Source organism: Echeneis naucrates, chromosome 21, assembly GCF_900963305.1.
Source record: "Echeneis naucrates chromosome 21, fEcheNa1.1, whole genome shotgun sequence".
NCBI lineage: Eukaryota > Metazoa > Chordata > Actinopteri > Carangiformes > Echeneidae > Echeneis > Echeneis naucrates.
This window is the reverse complement of record NC_042531.1, coordinates 22,208,723-22,233,773: the sequence shown is the minus strand read 5'-3', so window position 1 is coordinate 22,233,773 and position 25,051 is coordinate 22,208,723. Positions and strand designations below refer to the sequence as shown.

At 41.0% G+C, this 25,051-nt stretch overlaps 1 protein-coding gene across 3 annotated transcripts; it reads left to right on the top strand.

Annotated features, from left to right (window-relative positions):
* Positions 1 to 153: 153 nt before the first annotated feature.
* On the top strand, positions 154 to 22,503 carry efnb2a (ephrin-B2a). Of its 3 annotated transcripts, none has more exons than XM_029530944.1 (5): positions 154 to 286; positions 7,898 to 8,181; positions 16,840 to 16,932; positions 17,461 to 17,571; positions 18,946 to 22,503. In XM_029530944.1, exons 1-5 carry the CDS (start codon positions 174 to 176, stop codon positions 19,344 to 19,346), a joined length of 1,002 nt encoding a protein of 333 aa, XP_029386804.1. In that variant the 5' UTR covers positions 154 to 173; the 3' UTR covers positions 19,347 to 22,503. The 3 variants fall into 3 exon arrangements, with proteins under 3 accessions (XP_029386804.1, XP_029386802.1, XP_029386803.1); XM_029530942.1 differs by having other exon boundaries at positions 18,940 to 22,503; XM_029530943.1 differs by having other exon boundaries at positions 17,461 to 17,590; positions 18,953 to 22,503.
* Positions 22,504 to 25,051: the final 2,548 nt, after the last annotated feature.

Here is a 25,051-nt window from a genome sequence, read left to right as displayed (position 1 = left end):
CGAAGACATTTGTCGCGACCAGCCCTTTGTGGAGCGCTTGTCCTCTGATTTTTTTATATATATATATATATATATATATATATTTTTTTTTTTTTTTTTTTTTTTTTTTACTTACATATTTGGTTCTTGTAGAGACGGATTGTGCACCCGCCCGGAGACACGAAGAGTTAGCCATGGGGGATTCGATGTGGAGATACTATTTTGGAGTTTTGTTTATTGCCTTTAAAGTGGTATTGTGCCGGGCACTCATTCTGGAGTCAATCTACTGGAACACAACAAATATCAAGTAAGTGGGACACTGGTAGCTCAGATCTCCGGCCCCTGTTGTGCCGCAATCAATCCGTGGATGGACACTATTCCACAGTGGAACAGATAAAATAAGACAATCTTGTGTTTCTTGTTCGCCTCTACACACTGTTTAGATACCGCCCCTATTCGCTTTACATACGGAAATTAACAGGTGTTAACCTTCAGGAGCTCAGCACACAGTCTGTGGAAAAAAGAGTCATTAGAACAGCGTGATTAAACATTTAAAATTTTCCCCTGTTGTCCGTACCTATCCAGTCTTCCACAATGCACATTGACAGTTGTCGACACTGTGAATTTTGTGTTACGAAATACAGACTGATTTTTCATATTTGCCAACTGTCACACTGAACCTCAATGAGCCATAAAAAATAATAATAGTAATAATAATAATAAAATCCCTTTCCGCTTTGCAGGGATTCCGCCCGAGTTGATCTTTTTATTTCTGAAGAATATCAGGGTTGAGCACACACGGCAATATAGGAAAAAACGATCAGGTCATTGCACTGATCCCAACACCTGGCAAGGTAGCAGAAACTGCTCGGCTCTCGCCTTTTTAGTTTGATTTTTAACGGATAAATTTTGTTGGCGTCCTGGTGCCGCAGTGGACCATTACGCTCAGCGGACAGCGGCTGGCCGCTTGGCAGTGCGCTCTTTGAGGCACCAGCACAGAAACCAGCCGCAGGCTGCTCCGTACTCTGTGGGATTCGTCTATTATGTGTTGTTTGTTTGTATATTTCTGTTGGCTTGGTGAAATGTGTGGCTGATTTTGGTTGTGTGCAAAGGGGGTAAAATTAAAATTTTAAGGTAATTTTACGCATCGCTTCCTCGCTCAATAATAACTTGGGCTTCGGTGTATTACATATTTTAACAGGTCTAATAACGTCTGACGGGGCTGATACCCAAAGCTGCGGGGCAATCTATCCCCCCGTTTTGTCCTTTCGGTAAAATAATGGGTCTTTTTTATTCTCCACAATAAACATTATATCAATGAGATAAACAGATCTTAGTAGTGCCTTAGCATGTCAAGCCGCTGGGTCAGTGGAGTTGGCGGGACACTTCAGCTGCTCCTGGGCGGATCAAGCAGTATACGATGGAGGAATTCAGCAATAAATTCAGTAGGTTGGGATTTCTTTAGGCAATTATAGTGGAAAATGTGTAGTCAAAGTTTTTCGTCTTGCACCTCCAGCCTGCCTTCTTTTCGCTGGGCTTTTCAGGAATATATATATATATATATATATATATATATATACACATATATGTATATATATATATATATATATATATATATATAATATTGGTAAACACAGCCCATTTTCCTTAATTCTCCTTACCTGTGCTACTCTTCTATCACATATACTGATATGAGATTGGTTAATTCTGACCAGCCGTTTGCTTCGTAATCCTACAGGCCAAGAAGCGCGGTTAAACTATTTTATTCAATTAAAAAAGGTGTGTTTCACCTCATCTAGACCCCCGGCCGCAACCCGACGGGGGGTGCCCCTCTTTGTGGCCGTTTCGTCACGGCCAAACTTCATGTCACTCAATTATTCAGAATTTGGCACCGACACAGTCCCCCGCTCTCTCCCTGTCTGTATCCCGTCTCTTATTGGTGGATGACCGACAAAAGAGATGTTATGGCTCTCAAAAGCGTCAGTATTGCACCTGGAACCCGTGACGCTCAGTCCGTCGTGCATGTGTCTCAGTGTGGGCCGGGAAAGCATTTGATGCGAGGTCTGAGGGACTAGGCTCCGGGCTTCCACTTGCGGCACGCTCAGCCTTCAATGCTTTATGAAAATCGCAGCCCACTGCGGCCTAGTCTGAGATAGAACTCCCGACTGACTCCCGCTGTATTTCAACTCGGTGTGATGTTTCTTGTAGACCACTGACTGCCGCCTACAGCGCCATTTGGTCACTGTTTGACCTTAGTGATGAGAGGTTTTAGCAGGGTAGCAGGGTTCTCTATAGTGCGATGTGTAGGGAAATATTAGTCAAAAATCAAAGCAAAGAAGCATATAACAACAAGAAAGAATGCACTGCAAATTATTTATTGTTTTCGATTTACCTGCTACAGTCTAGTGTTTTTTCTTCACAGATCATCTAACAAGTGACATAGGCAACCTTAGGGTCTAAAACCATCCCTGCACGAGTGGGCAATTTCATCGATCTTACAACTTTTGGAAAGAAAAAAAAAGGGTGTCAAAGCTTTAAGCAAATGCAGCAGGCATTCCACAGAATTAACTGTTCATTTGCACATTCCTTGCGTTCAATCTGGGTGAAGGCTTCAGAGAGTGATATCAATGTGTGCTTAGACACCTCTGTCTCTGTGAGCCTTTGGCTCTTTGTTTTAGGAGCAGAACAACCCCCCTCTCCACCCACACACACACACCTCCCGGAAGAGAGAGTGCTCTTTTACAGAATATATTTCACATGAAGCTGAAATACTTTCTTTTCTCATATTGATTTCCGTCTTTACTCGTTTACCACAGAGGAGACAGCGATAATAATTATAATGAGGAGGAAAAGCAGACAAATTAGTAGAATTTTAAACCATTGAGATTTCTCCCTTTTCTACTTACAGTGCTAGTCTGATAAATAACTTAATATAAGTTGAGTAAACGAAAGTCAAACTATTTTATCCTCCATATTTCACAGCCAGTTGAAGATCCTGCAGGTCAGTAATATTCTCAACAGACCCAGTCGCTCCTGTCTCTCCCTTAGTTTTTCTTAGTCCTTCTCTTTGAGTATTCAAGGAAAGATTAATGCTAGAAATGTGAATACTTCTGACTAGTCTAATGCCTTTGTATGTTTGAGCAGGGGGCAAGGATAAAGAAATAGCTAGCTCTCTTTCTTTCTCATTCTCTCGTCTCTGTCTCACTTTGTTTGATTGTTCATGAAGTGTGTGTGCATCTATTTCAAAAAAAGAGAAAAAAACAGAGCTTCTTAAACAGGGTCTATGGCCACGTCAATTAAATGCCATTATTGCTTGTGCTTTGCTATGACCCTTATGCATGAAACTCCTAAGGAAGATAAAAAGGGGAATGACCCCTCCACCTTCCCCCACCACCACTTCCCCTCACCCCAACTCCCCAACACACACACTCAGGAAAATCACATAGCACCACACACACCTCCCTCTTCTAGTAATCCATTTTGTAGTTGGGAGGGAGAAACAAAAGAGAGGACTGCTTTACATGGTGTATGTAAAAGGAACGCTTCTGCTCCTCCACTGCAGTTCATTAAGAGATTACATCGAAGCCGAAAGGCCCTTTGTGACTGAGCAGTCCCAGGGGCACCTCTATGGGTACTTTTGTGAATGTAGGAGTTGGAGGGGTGGTGGTGGGGGGGGGTTAAGACAGAGTTGGAGGAAGTGGGAGAGAGGGAGATATGGTCATAGAAATGCAGCTCCATCATGAATGACTGATTAGGCCTTGTGCTGAATGTTGTAACGATCCCCTCCTTCTTCCACTACCTTCCCTCCTTCCAAAAGTCACCACAGTGCTTTTCTTTTTTCTCAATTTCTTTCTGGAGCTGTGCGTGTGTGAGAGAGAGAAAGAGCGGTTATTTTAATTCAGCTACATCGACCAGCAACAGGGCTGAGTCGAAAATTAAAGAAGGGAAACTGAAATCCTGCCATGTTAGACAGAGAGTTTACACTGCTAGGTTGTATGGTGCTTTTCTGATTATTGCCAAGAGAAAGGTTTATGCTGGAAAAATGAGAGAAATCAAACAGAATGGGAGAGAAGAAAGCATTGGGGCCCCTTTGGGTGAGGAGGATAATTACATCTAGGCTTGCTCAGATCCCATAGCCCTGGATTACAGGATGAAAGATGGGGCCAAATGCATGGCGCACAGAGAGAACCAGAGAGAGGACAAAGGGGTGATAGGGTGACAGCGAGCCATAAGACCTATGTCCTCTCAGCCGACAGAGGGCGAAAGCCAGGGCGCTGCAAAGAACTGTTCGTGGATTAACCCCTACTATACCCCAACTTTTTTGTCTGCTGCTATAATGAATCTTTGCTTTGCAGCTGAGATTCAGTCAAACAGTTGCTTTTGATCCCTCACTTTACTCTGTTTTCTCAAAACTTCAGGGCCACAGGGATAAAATAGAGGGGAGATTCAGAAATGAAGAATATATCAGGGCAGTTACTGCGACTCTGTTGTGTCACATACAAAGCCAACAATCCAAAGGTTTAAAAAAGAAGGCTGGAAGATAGATAAGAAGAAAGGGGGCGATATAGAAATGTGCAGCAAGGAGGGGCTCTAACCTCAGGACGCAGGCCTACACAGCTATATCCTCTCCTTCCTTCCTCCTCTTCCCTCACCTTTAGTTTGCGTTGCCTACCCTCCAATACATATACCTAAACTGAAAAAGACACGAAATAAAAAGGTTGAGAAAGGCTGTTGGAAAGTGACTCCCTATGGGATCATGTCATTCACCTGTGTATCTGCGTCAGTGTTTGTCATGTGTCGGAAACAGACTGCATTAATTTCACTTTCACTTGGTTTTAACGCTGTTGATGTAGACCAGACCATATTGAAACATACTGGCAGGTAGCACAGCAAGGGAATTGAAGCAGACTTATTGTTAAGAGAAAATAGAAGATTTATTTTACCAGAGACATGGAGATTATCAGGAGTGAATTTAGCCTGTTCTCACCTTCCCAGCCAATGAGTGGGGATGAGGTAAATGAGGCCGGCTGGTGGAGCTGCTAGTTTTGTCAGTGCTTGAAGAAGAATTGGAGGACAGATAATGAGACTGATCAGAAAAGGAGCAGGGGTAATGCTAATGTACGTCCTCTGCCTTTTGTTTTCCCACCTCCTGCGATTATAAATTCTGGGTCACAACTTTCCCTCGTGGGAAAGAAACAATGGGGAATGACATGACAGAAGACTGGATGGTTATTTTTCTTTGTTAATCTCCTATTTTTAAATCTTTGTTTCATAGTTAAGTCCACAAAATAAAAACAAGTGATGACTCAAGGTATCCTGTTTTTATATTGAAATCATTAAATAGATATATACAAATTCCACAGTTTTAATTTACTTCTGCCTTATGAAACAGTTAAAATGAAGTTTAAAGCAGTACTATATCAAGCAGGAATTGCAGTCTTTGTGTTCTTACTTTTACACATTAAAATGCCTTTTTACATTTTTACCAGCTGTGTGTGTGTGTCTGTATAGACATGAGTGATCTTGGCAGATTGTCACCCATTGTAGCAGGAACTACCACAGAGGTTGTTGTTGAGCAGGTTTTGCATCAGTGCTGATGTGAGCCCATCACTGTTTTGTGAGTACAACAACATGCAAACATCTGCAAATACAGCATCAGTAGCTTTTATTATCTAGTCAAATATGAATTCCACATGTTGTACTTTAGAAATATCATCTGTTTTACTTGTAAAGCCGTTGTCACAGATTTATGACTTTGTTGGACAAACTGCTTAAAAGGCTTGAGAAAGATTTTAACCGTTCTACTAATTATTTTGAAGTGTAATACACTTTAGTATTGAGGGTGAATTTAGGGAGAGGCTGGGAAATTATTTGCAGAATGTATGTGAGTGGGCCTATTTTAATCAGTGAAATCTTTTTGTTGTTTCTCATCTTTTCCATCCTCTGTCCCTCCCTTCACTCTTTTCTCTCTGCCGCTGTCTGACCTTGTTTTGTTCTAATGGCTGCCATTGGGCCAGGTGTCTGCTGTCTGACACATACATTTATCCACTATAAAAAATGGGCAGCAGAGGTGAGCACAGGAGGGAGACACAGAACTAATGATTGAGCACCTGGCCCAACAATGTCTCTTTATTCAGCACTTCCTTGCCTCCTTGCTGTTTTTCCTCCTCCCAGAACTAGTTTATATTTGCCCTTAATTGGCCTCTGGGCAGTTTATCTTGAAACCCACATCCAACTAATTTCATTCTAAAGTTTATTGAATGCTTGGGATACAACTTTCGCTGTAAATCAGCTGGAAAAAAAAGTGTAACTTGAGAAGATGGTGTTATAGGCCTGCTTTTGTGCCCCAGGTTTAAAGCAGCATATGATCCTGAACATTAAATACACATACACATACAACACATGCACAATGTGTGCATGTCAGAGAGAGGAGTGGACACCTGTGATTAGCGGACCATCATGGGATGAAGGGATAAGATCATGGAGCTGTGGGACAGAGGTCTGCTGCTCAGCTCCTTGGGTTGTCACTGCGAAAGCAAGTAATAAAGTACATTGATATTAACCTTTTTATATTAGTAACACACATACGAACAAACTATAGCTTGCATACACACAAACACAGACATTTAAAATAAGAACATGAATTAATACATGCTTTCATCCCCATTGTATACACATGAAAGAGTGCTCCCAGCCACATGAGGTTAATGCACATACGTACAGCTCCCCCACCTACACACACACATCGCTTTTTCCTCTTGATGATACCAAATGGTATAATAAAGCATAAAAGCATAAGAGTGCACCCCCCCTCGCTTTCTCTCTCCATGTCCATCACTTGACACACGATACCATAACTGAATGTGTCCCCAGGGGGCAGAAAAAATATTTGCTCAGCCTAGTTAGTGGACTAGTAGCGTTGTATGTGCATGTGTGTGTGTCTGTGTGTCTGTACAAATTTATGTCACTTGTGCTTGTGCTCGTGCTCCTGCCTCTAGCAAAGATGACGATGCTCGCTTACTAGGAGGCATATGTACATATGCCTCTTGCACCTACATACATATTAGGAGTAATAATTAACAATTAGTTGATCCATGGATCGTTGAAGGTTTATTAATAGTTCATTTGATAATTTATTAATTAATAATAAAATAAATCAAGTGGCATGTTTTAGCTTCAGCCTCTCAAATGTGAGGAACAAATTATCACAATTCAGCGTTGAAATATACATTGTTTGTGCTTGAAAGGTGATGCCAATTAACTTTACATGAATCAGATAATTGACTAATTTTATTATTTCAACTCCAATTCACAATGCGTTACTTCTCACAGCGTAACATAAAATGTCTCTTAAATAGAAGGTTTCATCTTTACCTAATTTCCAACTGTGAATGTGTGCAAGAATGCTGCAGGAATTCTCAGCACTTGGAGTGTAAATAGCAAAATAATTTGACTTTTGGGAACAATTTAAGGAAATTCAACTGCTCTCCCAGGCAAACCCCAGGCTGTCTGGCTGTGTGTGTCTCCGCTGCTCTTGTTGTGGATTAACAATCAGGGTTTTTATAGATCGTTAATTTTCTGTTGTGTTTACTAACACTGTTCTGCCATGTCCCTCACATCCCTCATGCTGGGTCTGTTCCTTTGTTGAGTAAAATATTCACTTGTTCCATTGTTGCTTGCTGCCATAACAGTGAAGCAAGCTTCAAATCATGGGGCTCATACACACACACACAAACATTTTATTCTTTTATTCTTGAGCATCTAAAATTAATTGACACAAATTGACAAACTAATTACTGAGGCAACTTTTTTATCTTGATATAGAGAAAACTCCATCCCATAATACACAATGAATGAGTGATCATCAGTCTTTCTGCAGCTAACTAACATCCTTCCATTATTTTTTCTCTCCTTTCAGATTTGTGCCAGGCCAAGGCGTGGTGTTATACCCCCAGATTGGGGATAAATTGGACATTGTATGCCCACGCGTGGATGGTGGGGTGGGTGATGGAGTGGAGTATTACAAGGTGTACATGGTTCCCAGGGAACAGCTGGAGAGCTGCACCATCACCAAGGCTGACACACCACTGCTCAACTGTGTGAAACCTGACCAGGATGTTAAGTTCACCCTCAAGTTTCAGGAGTTCAGCCCCAACCTATGGGGCCTAGAGTTCTTCAGGGGGAAAGACTACTACATCATCTGTAAGCACTTGTTTATTATCATCAGCGAAGACGTAATAAATTAACTACTGCAATAATTTAAGGGCTAATACAGCCTTTGCTAAAGGTTATTGAAGGCTCTTTTGGGAAATGTAGGATATACACTAAAGTAAATTAAAATGAGGTTCTGATGAAAGAGAACTTCATTGTCACAGACTGAGTATGAAGGATAATTTCTACAGTTAGATCATGAAACTGTCTCTCCTACACCCTTGTCACTTAGTCCCTATACCTGGATTAGGGTTAGGGTTCGAGACAAACTTCGAGATCCCTTTTAGTCCGTCCACAGTCTTCATCCTTTTGTCTGACTTAGTGTGTGACCATTCAGTCCCTCAGTGCAGGTGTGGCCACCCTGTCAATCACCTAGGATATGCTAATGCCATTCTGGGAGGAAGTTCTGATGGGATTTATTGATGGCCCCCTGGTTAGAAAAATTGGAGTTGGACTGAACCATCTGTGTGGCACTGATGGGGGTTGTGCCGCGGATAGGGCCATCTGTGAGGCTCTGTTACAGCCATCTGTGATCTGTCACAATAAGAGAAGGCCATAATTCTGAGTGAGTAGAAGGAAGGGGAAGAATTCAAAGTGAAGAGAGGAGGAAAGAGAAGCAGATAATTCTACGACCCTTCCAAACTGTGCATTGTAGTTGTAGATGTAAAATTTTGAAAATCACACGTGGAGGGTAAAAATTTATTATACAGTGCTGTCTGCAGTGTAAAGCCCTGTTAAAATAGTCAGAATAAGAATTTTCCCTGTAGCACAGTACTCAAGAGGTCCTACAGCAAGATCTGTTCAGTAGTTCTTTCAGAAAAACAGTTTACCACCAACAAAATATGCTTATTCAGTTCAGTTAATGCAAAACCAAACAGGTAAATATGGCTTCTCTGACACTAATATGTCATGGCTGCAGGATATTTTTATGGTTGAGCATGATTTCCTGCATTCCAGTCTAATTTTCTGGCCTTGTACATCTGACAGTGATCCTGAAAATCAGGCTACAGCAAACAAAGCAGGTCAAGTACCTGAAACTGTGTAATAGGTGACGCTGCACTTCACATTTAGTTTAAATTTTAAATTAAATTTGGTGGCAAAAAAGTTCTTTCAGAATATCCAGACCCAGGTACATTTCTGTAGGAAGGCCTGTGTTTGAGCATTCACAGAAGAAAAAAAGCAACCTTTATATGTGGTTTGTCTGTGTCCTCAAGGACTATAAAGTCTTTTAGCTGAGACACAAACACTCACCCCCTTCTTGGTTCTTCCACCGAAACACAGTATTGAATTATTGATGAGCTGATGCTGATGTTTACTTCTCCTGATTCTCCCGGTGTTTTGCTTGTGATCATGTAGCTCAATGTGATCACACTGTGGTGGAGCAGAATCTGGAAGATTGGGGTTAAATTCAGGTCAATGAAAAAAATGGATGAGAAAAATAGAAAGTACTTGATTGCAAGTATGGGAACATGTTATGAAAAGACAGGAAGGACCTGAATGCCAGTGCAAACTGGCTGATAAAACACATGCTTGCGCGCGAATCCTTCAGGAGGCAGCTGGGAGCAGCTTCAACAGACATCCAGTGATGGCAATGAGTCCTCATCACTTCATTAAGCCATGTATTTTTCTATGGGTCTCCACTGTGACCTGTGCAGTCAGGAATATTTAAAAGACTCTCCCACTTACCCATGCCAATACCTGTCCTCTTCGTTGGCTTGCTCAGACAACAAGTAAGAATGGTGGGAAAGTTCAATTCAGAACTTTAAAAAGAGGCTAGGGAAAATACAATATTGTAGTTTTTACGAACTTTCCTTCACCACCATTGCTGATCCTCCAACCCTAATCCCCCTGCAGCCATCACCTCCTTTTGCAGCTCCCACAAAATGCTAGCGTGGTCTTCATTGAAGTGTGTCATGTTCTACTGTTAATTGCTGCTTTTTGGCCAGCTCTGTCCCCAGTTCTGTAGCTTCAACAGTCCACTGCTATGATGCGTGTTTAGGTCTCCTTTTTTTCCTTTTCTTTTTTGAATTGGCTGCTTGGGTAAACTCCAGATTTCCATGCATAAACACTGAGAGCAAAGCACAAAAAAACAAGTGAAAAAAAGATGAATGGAATCAGAGAAATGCACAGAGGTTTTAGTCCACACAGATTCATGGTTGTTTTCTCCTCATAGTGTTGGAGTGAGCCACACAATGTGTGAGGATTAAAAGGTAGATACACTCTATGTGTACTTTCGCAGGAAAGCATCTCCATCTTGTTTTGTATATGTCTGAGGTCTCCACTACTGTTGTCCAAAATCCATCAGTGTGATGCCACCTCAAAAAGTTAACAGCAAGGATTTTATGAGCTGTGTGGAGTCAGCACTCGCTATGTAATGAATTAACCAGCATTTAATCCTTGGTTTCTTCTCACAGTTACCAAGACCTCCTCATCATTGCGACAGATCACTGTCTAAACCAATTAATTAATGCTTCCTTGTGTTGAGTATTGTGCCATGGCTAGACCTAGATTAGATGCTAACCCCCACAACACCCTGATAGAGCAAAATGACTGGGACAAAAGGCCTCAGTATTTCACTGGACTGCCCTGTAGCAAAGACAGGTGATCAGATCTGTTTCCTGTGCAGCTGATATTATTACATTTTTGTCCATTATATCGCCTGCTTGAATATGGTGTGTGTGCATTTGTTCAAAGGGGCAGCACAGTGGCATAGTGGTTTGCACTGTTGCCCCACAACAAGAAGGTCGAGGCAGATGGCCGCCTCCCTGAGCTTGGTTCTGCCCAAGGTTTCTGCCTCTTAAAGGAAGTTTTTCCTTGCCACTGATGCCAAGTGCTTGCTCACTGGGGGATCTGTTGGGTCTCTTTAAATCATTTTATAAAGAGTTTATTCTAGACCTGCTCTATATGTAAAGTGCCTTGATGTAACTTTGTTATGATTTGGTGCAATACAAATAAATCTGATTTGAAGGTTGTGGATTTCGGTTTCTGGCTCTGGGGCTTTTTTCTGTGCAGTTTGCATGTTCCCCGTGCCTGTGTGCATTTCCTCCCGGTACTCTGGTTTCCTCCCACCGCCCTAAGACATGCATATTTGGGTTAATTGGTAGCTCTAAATTGTCCATAGGTCTCAGTGTAAGTAGTTGTCTCTGTCTGTCTCTGCGTGTTGGCCGGCAATGGACTGGCAAACTGTTCAGGGTTTACCGCCCTGGATTGGCTCCAGCATCCTCTGCAACCTGCAAATGGATAAGGGGATAACATGAATAAACGAATGAATGCATGTGTGCATGAACGTACTATTCTTCTGTTCGCATGAATGCTTAGAGGGGACAGCTGTATTGTGTAGATTTCTGTCACCACACTTACAAGTGCACAGTTTTGTGTTCATTCAGGCACATATGTGTGTGTCCGAGTGCACACTTGTATGTGTGTGTGTTTGTGAGTGTATTTGCGCGTGTGTGTGCACGATAGTTTTTTGCCTTTTCATAGTGGATATGCACAATGAATGAGTGTGATGTGATTGTTTGTGGCAGAAGGGCCTGCGGTCCAGAACCAAGTGAGCTAGATGATTACATGAGCTAAAGAGGGAGAGGTTATGGGAGATTGGGAAAAGCAGAGAAAGAGTAAGGAGAGACAGCTGAATGAGGAGGGAAAGGGGCAGCAAAAGTAACAAAAAAATGAAAGATAGCTAATGAGGGAGTAAAGGGAAATGAGGGAGAGAGACAGGGAAAAAGAAACAGAGAGAGAGAGAATAGTAAGCAAGAGAGTAGAGGCATAGCAACGAGAGAGATGAACTGAAGAGGGCAAGAGAAGGACATGGCTGAATTCACTGTCAGAGCAGACAGCAGAATTTCATCAAGACTTAAATTGCCTTTTCTGTTAGTCACAATAAAAATAGGAGAATTTTTTCTCTTAATTGTGACAGAGCTTTCTGTCTGATATGATCAGGTCTTTTTTCATGTAATTATGGCCAGGTTTACAGTATTTAATTGGTCACGGCACTATTATGATTATTACAGAAAATTCAGAGCAGAATTCATCAGCAGTATGTCTCTGTATGAGAACCAAATCGAGGGGGAAAAAAAAACTAAAAGCAGCTAAACTTTGGTCTTTAAGGATTCCATATTTCATATGTGAGCTGTGATTTTATCTGAACAGTTAATATCTAGATATATTTGTGGATTAATTTATAAAAAAATCATATAAATGTGGTTTTGCCACCCTCTTTTAGTCTTCTTATCAGATTAGCTTTCGATTAATGAATTTTAATCAAACTTTCACCACTGTAACAACTGCAGGTGAACAATGCGACTTACACTTTCGTTGACATAAAAACTGGATATAAAATGAATGCTTTTAAAGAATGCAGTGGTTATTGGTAGCAAGATATTTTGGTGACCAACATTGGCCTGGTTTCTGAGGGCCCCTTTCATGGATGCTAACTGGTTCATAACATTGACATTGTGATAATGATCATCCAATTACACTTAGAATTTAGATTATAGCTGCCTTTGTCAATCCCTTTTCTGCCTTTCTCATTCTATCCATTTGATCAGTCATTCTCCAATGACAATCTCACCTTCTATCTGTTTGTCTGAGATGCCTCTCTATTTGTCATGTCTTTGCTCTCTTCCAGTGTTGATGAATCTTTCATTGTGCATTAATTATGCCCACAGAACATGGGAAAACGAGCCAAATAGTTGTCAAAGTATAGTTCTTCTGAGTTTTTCTTGGACTGCAGTCCAAAGGTCTGTTATGTATTTCTATTAATTGTTCTGTTGTAAATGAAACTTACACATTGTTGTATGTAAATGTAGACCATTTTCTGAAACGCTGAAGGTATGTCTCATTTGGAGAATTGCATTGGGACAAAGAAGGAAGCAGAGTTAATGCTCAGTTGTTATCTTGATTACTTGATTACAGCTCAGTATTGACTGACTCATTAAACACTGGCTGATTTTCCACCCTCTTGATTTCATAAACAAACGAAAACTAAGTTAAGGTGATTAAATTCAGTTAAAGATTGTGTGTGTGTGTGTGGGGGGGGGGGGGATGGTTGATTTAACACAGGACCATAAGGATTAACACTCAAAGTAACCAAAATTCTCTGACACATTTCTACCATTTGTTTGAGCTACATGTGTATGTGTATGCTGCTAAGATGCAGTATTAAATATTCAGACACTTGTCTATGAAAGTTGCCAGTTTTTCTTTTTCTCTTCATTGTGAACGGGAACCTCAGCCCAACCATTGCCAGTAATGAAAGTAGGATGAAAACCTACTAATTCACATTTAAGCTGGGATAATTGGTGAAAATCAGATGTAGCACTTTTTCTTCTCGCTCTCTTCCCTGTTTGTTTGCTGCAAGACCCACACAAACTGAAGTAGAGGGTCCCTGGCAATTACCGTAATTTCCGGACTATAGAGCGTACCTGAATATACGCCAAATTCAAAGAGAAAAAAAGTTTTGTACATATATAGGCCGCACTTGTTTATAAGCGTGTCAGAAATATGGAAGGAAATTGAATATGGCAGGAATTATGTTGCACAGAAAGATTTCCCCTTTTCGCCATATTCAATGCCTTTAACTTAAAAGCTGCATCATATGAATTGCTTTGTGTGTTTTCCATGATATGTGTGTGCATAAAACACAAAGTAAATGACTGATCTGAAGAATTTCTTGCCGGGGCTTTTTATTTTGAATTTATTTTGAACACTTTCGTTGGTCCACTGTGATCTGTTGTGTAATTTCATTGGTCTGATATCTCTCATAAATATATTGGCGGCATGAAGCTCGTTACCCATAAAAATCCATAAATTAGCTGCATAGTTGTTTAAGCCGCAGGGTTCAAAGTGTGTGAAAAAAGTAGCGTCTTATAATATGGAAATTACGGTAGTCATATATTTGGGTGCTTTAAAGCCAGGGGTAGTTGATGAGCTGTATGAAGCAGGTTTTAAAATCCCCCCCCCCCCGCCGAACCCCCACCACTGCACACCTACCCTCCTGCTGCTGTGTTCCCCCAGCAATATAGATTAGCTGGTTAACTCTAGCCAGCTAGTCTGTCAGTGTGGCCTTGTCTGGCTGGTCCAAAGGAGGGCAGACTCATTCAGGCAGCCTTAGCAGATTTGACAATCAAATTCTGTTTAAATCCAAGTCAGGCTTGCCTGGATTGCAGCCTTGGCATAGAGAGTGTGTGTTTTGCTCTGCATTTAAAGGGGAAGAATAATTTAAAGATTTAAGATAACTTTATAATGAAAGATCCTGATTTATTTTAAATGCAAAGGAAATGTTAAACCCCAGTTTGAAAAAGATCTGTATTTTGAGGCAAGGCAAGAATAATTTTTTATTTTTTTTTATCTATCCTCTACATGAGTATGGATATGTTAAATGCTTAAATAGGCCAAAAGGAAAGAGGGAAGGAGGGTGGCTATATGTGTACCATATTCATCTTCTTTGAGGGTCACTGTCCTTCTCACCTTGTCAACTTTGACCTATCAAGCACGTGTATTTGAGCATGCCAACATTCAAGCACACAGACACTCTATCAGTGTGCAAATAGAACAGCAGTCAGTATCATGTTAAGATGGTTATTGTTCTTTTGCGGGACTGTAAAATTCTTGTATGTTTCTCTGACAGGTTTATTCAATGAACATGCACGCACATCTGCGTACAAACACAGGCACAGAAGCACAATCCTTTAAGGAGCTTTGTCTGTAATGTGCTTTTCAGTCCCCACTAGGAAGCCATAGGTCAGCTAGAGAAAGAGATGGGGGAGAGAGGAGACAAGATGGTGGGTAAGGAGGAGGGAGGGAGGCAGGAAGTGCTTGTTAACATGCTCTTTGTGTCCACTCCCATCACCGTCTTATTGAAGCAGGGTGATTCGTACAAAAATTATTCGTAAATTAGAGGGAGAAAGAGTAGGATAAAAGAAAAGTAACAATTGGTAGGCAAAGAAAGTGGCAAAACAAAGCAGAGCTGAAATTTCCGAGGCAATTTTAACTGGGACCTTGCAAAACACCTGCCTTTAAATTCCACATCGGGTGAAGACAGACGCTTCAGGTGCGGGAGGAGAGGGAGTGGAACACTCTCAAGCAGCAAGTCTGTCAGGGGTTGAAGTAATTCAGAGAAGAAAGTGGCAGCCACACTAGGGAGGAGGAAATAGGAGATGATGTGATGTTGTTCTTGTGAGGGGAAAGACCAGGATAGGTTTAGGGGGAAGCAGAGGGGAGGGGAGTGGAGTTGGTGTGGTAGAAGCAGTCATAGTGAATGTGGGCCACTGTGCAATGGCGGGAAGCCAAGCCACTAAGCCCTGGCAGCTCGTTAGCCTCAGTGTTACCGACCTGATAGACCACAAGCCCTGCTACCCCCTCCTTCCATTTCCCTGCATCCCTCCTAGCCTGTCCCTTGTCCTGCTCATGATCTGAGCTAGCTGCAGTTCTGCCCAACATCCTCTGGAGGCAGTCCAGATAAAAGCAGACAAGCACAAAGCCAGAGAACCAGCCTATGGGCTTTAAAACTTGGCAAGGACGCTTGTGTGTGTATGTGGCCCACATCTGTGTAAGTATGACAGAGATATATTTTATTAGAAGGGCAGTGCCTATTTCTGAATGGTCTATACAGCATCACCTTATGGAGCCCATTTATTAACTGCTTTTGTTATGCTTGATTTCTAGCATGTGCTCGTCCCAACATCTCCCAACATCTGCTACTGTCCCATAAGTGTTTAGGGGTTTACTTCTGTTTTATCCGGTGTTTGAATTTGTGTAGGCACTTAAGCAGTTTCCATCAACGGGTTATCGAAGGATTTATCAACTCCCTCTGATCCCTTAATTCTACCAGCTCTTCTGGAAAAGTGCCTGTTTTTTAAAATCATATTTCATCTACCTGTTTTCACTGCAGAATGTTTTTCATGTTGACAGCTGATCTATCTTACTCTGTAGCAGCAAATTTGGCTTTGAGATCTGAGAATTTTGAGGCTTCTAAAATCCAAAAGTCAGTTTTAATAACTGGCTACCACTCTCTGGAGCATCATTAGTAGCTTTACCAAGATGGCCATTGTCATTGTAGCCTCCATCTTTCAGTCTCTCCCCTCTTCTTACTCAATTTAACTGCCTCCTTCATGAGGCCCATCAGCACAGTTAGAGATATTACAATCAAAATTACTCAAACTAATTGACTGTGGGCATGTGAAATATTCTGCTAGAGTGCGACTGACATGATGAACTGTGAATTTATGAAAGCATATGAGTCTTATCCTTGCTCGCTGGAGGGCTTACAATGCCTCTGTTCTCTTTGGGAACTGGATAGGCTTCAGGCATGTATGGCAACATCATTTCTCCATCACATCTTTTGTGCAACAGATGCTAACACCAGCCACCTTTAAATGGAGATCCCACAACATTGCTGTTAAAAGGCCCACCTCATTTTGCTGCCTTGGCTTGTTTACACTGTACATAGCAATGCCTGCACATTGTGCATGCATGCCATTCTGGCAATATAGGCGTAACTTATAACTTGCCAACTCTGTCCCACCATTACTTTTGCTCACAGAGGCAGAAATGTCTTAATCCAGCGCCTTTGTCCTGAGTTGGTCCCCTTTATGCTTAACAGTGAGTTAATTCTAACTTTGTTTCTTTCTCTCTCTTCTGCTGTAGCCACTTCTAATGGCACCATGGAGGGCATTGACAACCAGGAGGGTGGAGTGTGCAAAACAAAGTCCATGAAAATAATCATGAAAGTGGGACAAAGTGAGTACTCTAATTGAATACCCACTGTGAGTACCTATGTGAGATGGCAGTCATAATGTAGTTCATATTTATTGCAAACATTCTGCAAGACACTGAAAACACCCTAATAAGGTAATGAGAGATGATGTGTGACATAGCTCCATTGTCTCAACAACACCTGGGGCTGTTAGGGGCTGTAGATTTAATCTAGCACAAGATGAGTGACTCACATACACTAAAAATATGTATGTTCTTTGATCAAGAAGATTTTCCAGACATGCAAATCAGAGAGGCAGTGGATGCACAAAATAGCGTAATGCTTATGATCAATGACCCTGAATTTGTGACACATACCCTAGTGTCATTAGAAATTCAATCCTGGGTCAGTGCAAAACTGCATGGAGGTTCAGCATAAAACAAGTTGAGTATATAGTCATTTTTATTATTGGTTTGTTGTTACTAAGACACAACACCAACAGCTCCTAAACACATGAAAATCATGTGTGTGTGTGTGTGTGTGTGTGTGTGTGTTTTTGTTTTTTTTTTCAGATCCCTCTGACCCTCTGTCACCCAAAGAAAACCCCACCAGAGTGCCCTACTCTCCCAAGCACTCGGATAGCAAGGACACCTACAATCCAAATGATGTACTGGAAAAACCAGGTGAGATCACCAACTCTGAGCTGAAATCAGGTGATGGCAGTAAAGTAATGGAGGATTTATTGAAACAATTTAGCATTTGTGCATGCAATTGTTCTCCCAGCTAAGAGCAGATTACATAGTGAGATTGTGTGGTTGAAGGAAGCACTGAGGTGAGTGTGTGCATGTGTGTATGTTAAAATTAAGGAACGAAAGGTCAGTGATTCATCAGTCTGTAATTGATTGTTGAAAATGATACAAATCTCTAGCCTCTCAAGGACCTATAAGGTATCTCCACACTGGCTGCATTCCAGCCTGAACCTGCCTCTTAAGTGACATTTTCAGGAAAATTATCTGATCGCTGTCTGCCATCTTTTTAATGATGACCTCTTCTTTCACTGAATCATAACATAGACGCACATGCAACTACATGCAGACTACTCTTATCTCTGCTGTTACATTGCAGTTAAAAACCTCCCAAGAAGAAAATCAGTGGCAAAATCTGCACTGAGCTAGAAAAAAAAAAAGAAACCGGAAGGGCCTGAGAACAAAAACAAACTGACCTATATAAACAGTTTCCTGCTCCTTCTTCCTGCGTCCTGATTCACTGTGGGTGTGGCATGACACTTTGCAATCTGACATTGAGCATGTAGCTGCAGCTGCCACCCTGCTGTTTAACCTCCATCCAGAATAGCTTCTTTCAGCATTTTCAGCATTCTTCTTTTTTTTATCTCATCCATGTCGGCCACTAGCAAGGAGCACATCATTGCTGTGGGCAGAATACTTGATGTATCTTAATCTCCTTGCAATACAATGGAAGGGTCCTTTCTTTGGGTTTCCTACCATCCTGTGTGCACACCCCTTCCCACAGCACAGCACTTTTAGGCCGAGAAGAATAACAGCAGACATCCGGTAATCCCCCCTGCTGAGGGAACACACTCCTGTTTGGGGACAAGAGAAAAACAAGTGTTGGATGTCACTGTAGTCACTGGGAGTCAGGGCATAGCTTGGCTTTCATAATTAATATTTCATGATAGGATTATAAATTCCTACTCGGTTGGGGCTGTTATTTGCAAGATTCTGGGTCATTTTTGTCATTTTGTATTTGAACATTATATGTATGTGCCATTCATTTGGAGGTCAATCTATAAGGTTCTGCTTGCCTAGTTTCAAGGTTACTATCAAAAGATGATGAAGAATAGTAAGAGACCCTTGAAGAGATACTGGTTCCATTAACCCCACAAATCATCATTGCTGACTAAATGCAGGTTTTAAAAAGAAAACCTAGTCACGTCAGTGTAGCCTAAACGTGGCTGTGGCAGCATTCAGATCATAGGAACTAAACCTGTCAAGTCACCATTTTACTCACTTCCTCTTCCTTCTGTCTGCCAGATGTAGCACCAAGAGAAAGCACCGAAAGTAACAACAATGAAAAATCCTCCAGCATCATTGGCTCTGATGTGGCGATTTTTGTTGGCATTGCCTCAGGCAGCGTCATCTTCATCATCATCATCATCATGCTGGTCCTGCTGCTGCTCAAGTATCGACGACGGCACCGCAAGCACTCGCCCCAGCATGCCACCACATTGTCTCTAAGCACGCTGGCCACACCCAAACGGAGTGGGGGTGGTGGGAACAATAATGGCTCAGAGCCCAGTGACATCATCATCCCGCTCAGGACTGCTGACAGCGTCTTCTGCCCACACTACGAGAAGGTCAGTGGTGATTATGGCCACCCAGTCTACATAGTTCAGGAGATGCCACCTCAGAGTCCAGCCAACATCTATTACAAGGTCTGAGGTAGAAGCAGGAGACAAACTGGAGCATTCCCCAGACAGCAAGTTTTTGGTTCTGGTTGGCACCGCTGGCACACCCACAAATAAACGTTCTCTTTCTCTTCCTCTATCCCCCATTCTGTCAGCTCCTCCTCCTATCCTCTAATGTTTTGCCACAATTTCTAAATTTCTCATAGTTGTGCTGATACTTTGCCATCACATTTTGGATGGGTCGAGTGCAGGCCCAGAGGGGAGCCTGCTGCTGTCACTGCTGCTACTCTCTGGGAGTTCTGGGAAGGAGAGAGAAAAGTCTCTTTTTTTCCCTGGTGTCACTCCCTGTTTTTGGGGAACTGTCTGCTGTTGGAAGCAGAAAATTAGACATATACACAGCGTGTTTTCCTTGGGAAGGATGAAAGGATGTAAGGATCTGAAGGTTTCCTGAGATGCAAGGAGGAAAAGGATTTTTTGAGCTCCCCTTAAGAGAAACTACTGCTTGGAAAAGGAGAAGCAAAGAGAGAAAAACATTTATGAGGAGGAGATGTAAAGGAGGAAATGGGCTATCCATGAACTCAAAAATATGCCCGTCCTCCCTTAATGCTTACTAGAGAGACTGTTTGGATTTACCTGGAGAAAGAAGAGAGATTCTCACACCAGTCTTCTCTGGGACATTTCTGACTGACTCTCTGAGATCACCCATTCACCGTGCTACCCACATGCTCACCATCACATTTGCACACATTCACCCACACTTGCAGACACACTGTCCCACCAGTAGATGTAAACGCTTTGGGCCTAAGTGTAGATTGCACCATTTTTCCTCATTTCCAGATAATTTCAGCAAATCACTCACTGCTCAACACTTGGAATATTACTTGAAGGTTTTGTGGACAGATTTTTTTGCTTGTTTTCTTATCATATCTTGTTTTCATATGTGGTTTTCTTTTCCTTAAGTGACATGCCATATGTGGCATGTAAACACAAGTGGCAAGCAGTGGTGATAGCATTAAAAGAAGGAGTGACAATTTTTAGAATTTGTGCCCTACAACCCTGAGAAGGTGTAAAACCATCTGTCTGGGTGGCTCCTGGGAAGAGTGGAGGAATTTCCTATACATAGAACAGCACTTTTAACCCCCTTTTTGGTACCTCCATTCCTCTCAGAGATCCAAAAAGACACAGTTAAAGCTGGAGTTGGGAGAGCAGCTGTATCTTTTCAGATTTAGTAGCAAGAGCTTGCCTCAATGTCTCTGGAACCTGAACTTATTCCACAGGAAAGTGTTCGGGGCAATAAAGAAAATTCCATTCGCCTTACTGCCATTGTTTCGCATCAGGTGAAAAACATGTTTGAGATCTAGTTGAGGTTAGAATGTCTGGCTTGAACAGCTCCAGGTACTGTATTGTAGGAGTCCACTGATGGCTATGCTTGCCCAAAATCAGTGTGACTGGTGCTCTCCTATACTCATTGAAAACAAAAACAAAAACAAAAACAAAAAAAAAAAAGCACAGGGACATCTAATAATTTTTTCACTGTTTCTCAGTTACCACTAGCATTTCCACATTGTGAGTTTTTGATTTCTGTTTTGTTACAAAATAGATGTACTTTTAAAAAAGAAACATTGCAAACATGAAAAAAAAGCAAAATGTATTTATGATATACACATTGAGCACAGGACAGGCAGAATGGAGAGGAAGGAGAAGTCATGTTAATATATTATGGTATAAATGCACAGTATGCAATCTAGGTTTTAAATTTTTGATATCTCTCAGACCTGAGAGGACCATATTTCATGAACTCTTGTCCACAGACACAATGCTCAGTCCTGCGAAGGAGGACCAGGGGAGAACTGGCATGGGCCCTGGCCCCAAGGGGAGTAGATTTATCTGACCCAAAATAGCTCAGATTATGTACACAAGGACAGAGTGGCTGTGCCTCCCACACTCACTCTGTGTAGCATCTCCCAAAGGATATTTCTCATGAACACTCAGTGCTCCCATTTCTCCTCATATTCACCTTTCATATTCCCTGTGCATATTTGTACGTGTGTGTGTGTGTGTGTGTGTGTGTATGTGCCTGTTGAACAAGTGTGTATTTCAGTGATTTCACATTAATTTATATCATTGGCTTAGAATCATGATTCTGATTTCAGCCAGTCACCCACATATATCTGGCCATTATTAACGTTATGTGTTCATAAAGAACATCAAATTGCACCGAAAAGCCAGGCCTTGTATGATCTGAGGTTTGTGCCTCAAAGGCTACAAAATCTGCAAATATGCAATTCTTATTTATTTTTTTAATCAATAATGAGAAAAAAAAAAAAACACCTATGGAAAGTGTTCTTAACCACTGAATGACATAACGACAAAGAAATGACACAAAACTAGCAAAGTATTTCACACAAGCCTGCTGTTAAATTTTATTTCCTGCATTATTTGTAGTGTTATTTTAATCTTTCTCTCTTAACCATATATAATACAAAGGTAAACTGTGAAAAATGAAACCATTAAAATTCATATATGCGTATATCACAGCTGAACTGTATTGAGGAAAGGAGAAAAGCGAAACACTTATACAACAAAGAAATGTTGCTGTTTAGTTGCTGTCTGTCTGTGGCAGAATATGACAATCTTATTAGTTTCTTTAAATCTGACGTCCTTTTCTTAGTAGCCGCTTGACTAATGCTCTCTGAACAGTGACCGAGACTGGTTCCACTTGTTATGAAACATCATACTGTGGGAGTCTTAGCACATGGGCTAGGAGAAGCACCTCAGGCTACTGTAAATGCCTTGCTCGTATGGTCAACCCTTGGTCACTTGACACAGTAAATTTGCACCGTACTTCTGTAGGTAAGAAACTGTAAATACATTAATGTTTGTATTGTATATGGATCCTGGGTTGTTACAATAGCCTTATTCACCTTTTTAGAGAAGTAAATGGGAAAAAAGTCCAGAATACACTTCAGTTAAACAGAGCATACTACTTTTTTGGTAAATAGCTTATGTAAATATTGACCACAACCCAATAAAACAATTTTTATAATCTCTTAAAGTAAGATGTTTTGTATAAAATTTGAATTTTTTGCTATGTATTTTAGCTAGCGCGCAAGGGAAAGCCCATGTCCTCCCCACTCCCTCTCCTTTTGCACTGTTTCCATGGAAATTTGGTTGAAAAAAAAAAAAAAAAGATGAGAGTTGCCAAACCGACTGCTGCAAGTTTGTGCCATAAGTGTGGACCATAAATATTTATTGAATTAGTTTCTCTTTTTCTTTGTTCTTTTTATCATTTAATTTCAGTCCACTTTGTAAGTAACACAGTATTATATTTGTATTGTTTGTATGTCTACACCTGGTTTTCTTTAGTTATGTCATGGTTACTGGTTGGCTGTAGAGCTCTTTTTCCCTTCTTTGCAGTATGAGATGGCCAGGCTATTAAAAATGATTTTAACTTTCAAAATCTAAACCAATTCAAAGTGAGGATAAATGACACACATTCCACCAGTCTGTTACAAACTGAAATGTTTTTCAATAAAATGTTTTTCCTATGGACGCGCTGACTGTCTTTGTTGCTCTGTTTTCATGCAGTATCAAGAAATAATTTTTCATTGTTCCAAAAAACCTCAGAGTGAAATTCACTTATTATACAGTACAGGCCAAAAGTTTGGACATACACTTTCCTTTTCATTTGAATGAGAAGGTGTGTCCAAACTTTTGGCCTGAACTGTATAGAGTCACTGATGAGATAAATCTGTGGTTCTCAACCTTTTATCGATGAAGTGCCCCCTGTAAATATTATTCTCTGCTGAGTACCCCCTAACGTTTAGGGGGTTGTCAGCTAAAAAATACCCTAAACCATTTTTAAGGGCTTTTGAACTGATTGCTACATTTAACATATATTTTTTCAAACCTCACATACCCCCATTTGAGAACCAATGTCATAAATGATCCATATTTGCAGAAGCTAAACATTTCAGGTCTTTAATAACACCCAAAATGAGAGTCAAGATATATAATTTCTATCTTATAAATGTGCTCTATGTGAAAGTACACCAAGCACCAAACACCAACCTTCTGCCCCAGGTTTCTGCCTCTTAAAGTGCCTTGATGTAACAATACTATGATTTCAACATAGAAAAATTGTCAAATGAACCTCAAGAGAATTATATAAATAAACAAAAGGCTGTTCTTTTATCTCACTATTACTGAGATGTATTTGAACACATCAATTAAATGTTTTTATTTTAATACTATTAACTATAGTAACATCTATGGTGTTCAGGGATAATTTCGACTCATATATATTTACTTCAAGAAAAAGGCCAAAATCAAGACTTTTTTTTCAAAATTAGAACTTTAATACAAATACAAAATGAATAGCAGAACCAATAATAAGTCATGAGAACTTTATTTATCCCATGTATTGGGAATTCCTTGTTGCAGCAACAACCATAGGTATAGAAAAAAAAAAAAGACAAAGTGTAGATCTGCAAGGTCAAAGAAAGATTCCAGTGCCAAGATGTTGTAAAACACAATGTAATGATATTGATTAGGAATACCTGGATTCATGTTGCGGAGGACTTTTTTTCCTTCAAGGTTTGTCGTAGCAACAATGCATTCTTTATTGACAATGGCATAAACAGATCAAAACATGTCTTGATGTCACTTACTCTTATCACAGCAAACCTTGTGATCCCAGGGGTCAGGGTTAGTACCATGTACACGCCACCACACATATCTAACACATTATAGTCTCTTTAGTGATTTTTTTCAGTTGTGTTATTGTATTCAGAATGAAACTTTTGCTGAATTTTACTTTTTTCCAGTTTGTTGACCTTTAGCAGTGACCAAAGGGAAGCAGTACAAAATATGGATTAAGGGGGTGGCTGGGATGGTGCAATGGTGTGTGCTCTGTGTGCAGTGGCTGCGCTATTGAGATCCGAGAGGTTGGGGGTTGGGGAGTTCAATGATTTTAGCAGCTTTATCTGTGATCTGGATGAGTCTGTTCTTGTTGGGGGCCTGACAGCATGGCGAAGAAGCAAGGAGAGCAGTAAAGGAGGATGGGCTGGACAATGCTTTTATAGAGTAGTTGCAGAAGGGGGTGGGGGACAGCTGAATGTGCTCTGAGTGTACAGATGGCAAGAGCGTCTTTGTTGGCAGCGTTTATAAATGTCAGTGGTGTGTAGTTCAAAGCTCAGTTTATTGTCCAGGGTGAGACTAAGGTACTTGTGGCTTTCCACTGTCTCAACTACTTAACCAGCTATGTTGACAGACTTATGGGTGGAGTTAAAAACCAGTTGCATTGTTTTTGCTACATTTAACTTCAGATGATTGTCTGTGCACCGTTCTGTGAGACGGGAGATGGATCTTTGATATACTATTATATAGGGTTTTGTTGTTGAGCGGTGAGACTATTGCAGTGTCATCTGAGTACTGAGTACTAGTATTGGGTGAGGGGCTGATGCAGTCATCAGTGCAGAGGGTAAAGAAGAAAGGGCTCAGGACACACCCTTGTGGAGCACCTATGTTGGTGATGGAGGGTGAGGAGGTGGTGCTGTCCACTCTGGTAGACTGAGGTTGGTTTCTAAGGAAACTGTGTATCCAGTGAATGAGGAGAGGTGGACATTGGGTGAAAACGAACACAACAACAGGGTTAAAAAACTCCACCACCTCATAGTGTTCCCAGTCACTTTTGACCAGGATCATTTTATTCCATTTTAAATCCATAATAATACATA

Coding starts and splice junctions, on each gene's coding strand:
- efnb2a (XM_029530943.1), top strand. CDS start 174: ATGGGGGATTCGATGTGGAGATACTATTTTGGAGTTTTGTTTATTGCC. Junction 287..7,897: donor TGGAACACAACAAATATCAA/GTAAGTGGGACA, acceptor CTCTCCTTTCAG/ATTTGTGCCAGGCCAAGGCG. Junction 17,591..18,952: donor GGTGAGATCACCAACTCTGA/GCTGAAATCAGG, acceptor TGTAGCACCAAG/AGAAAGCACCGAAAGTAACA.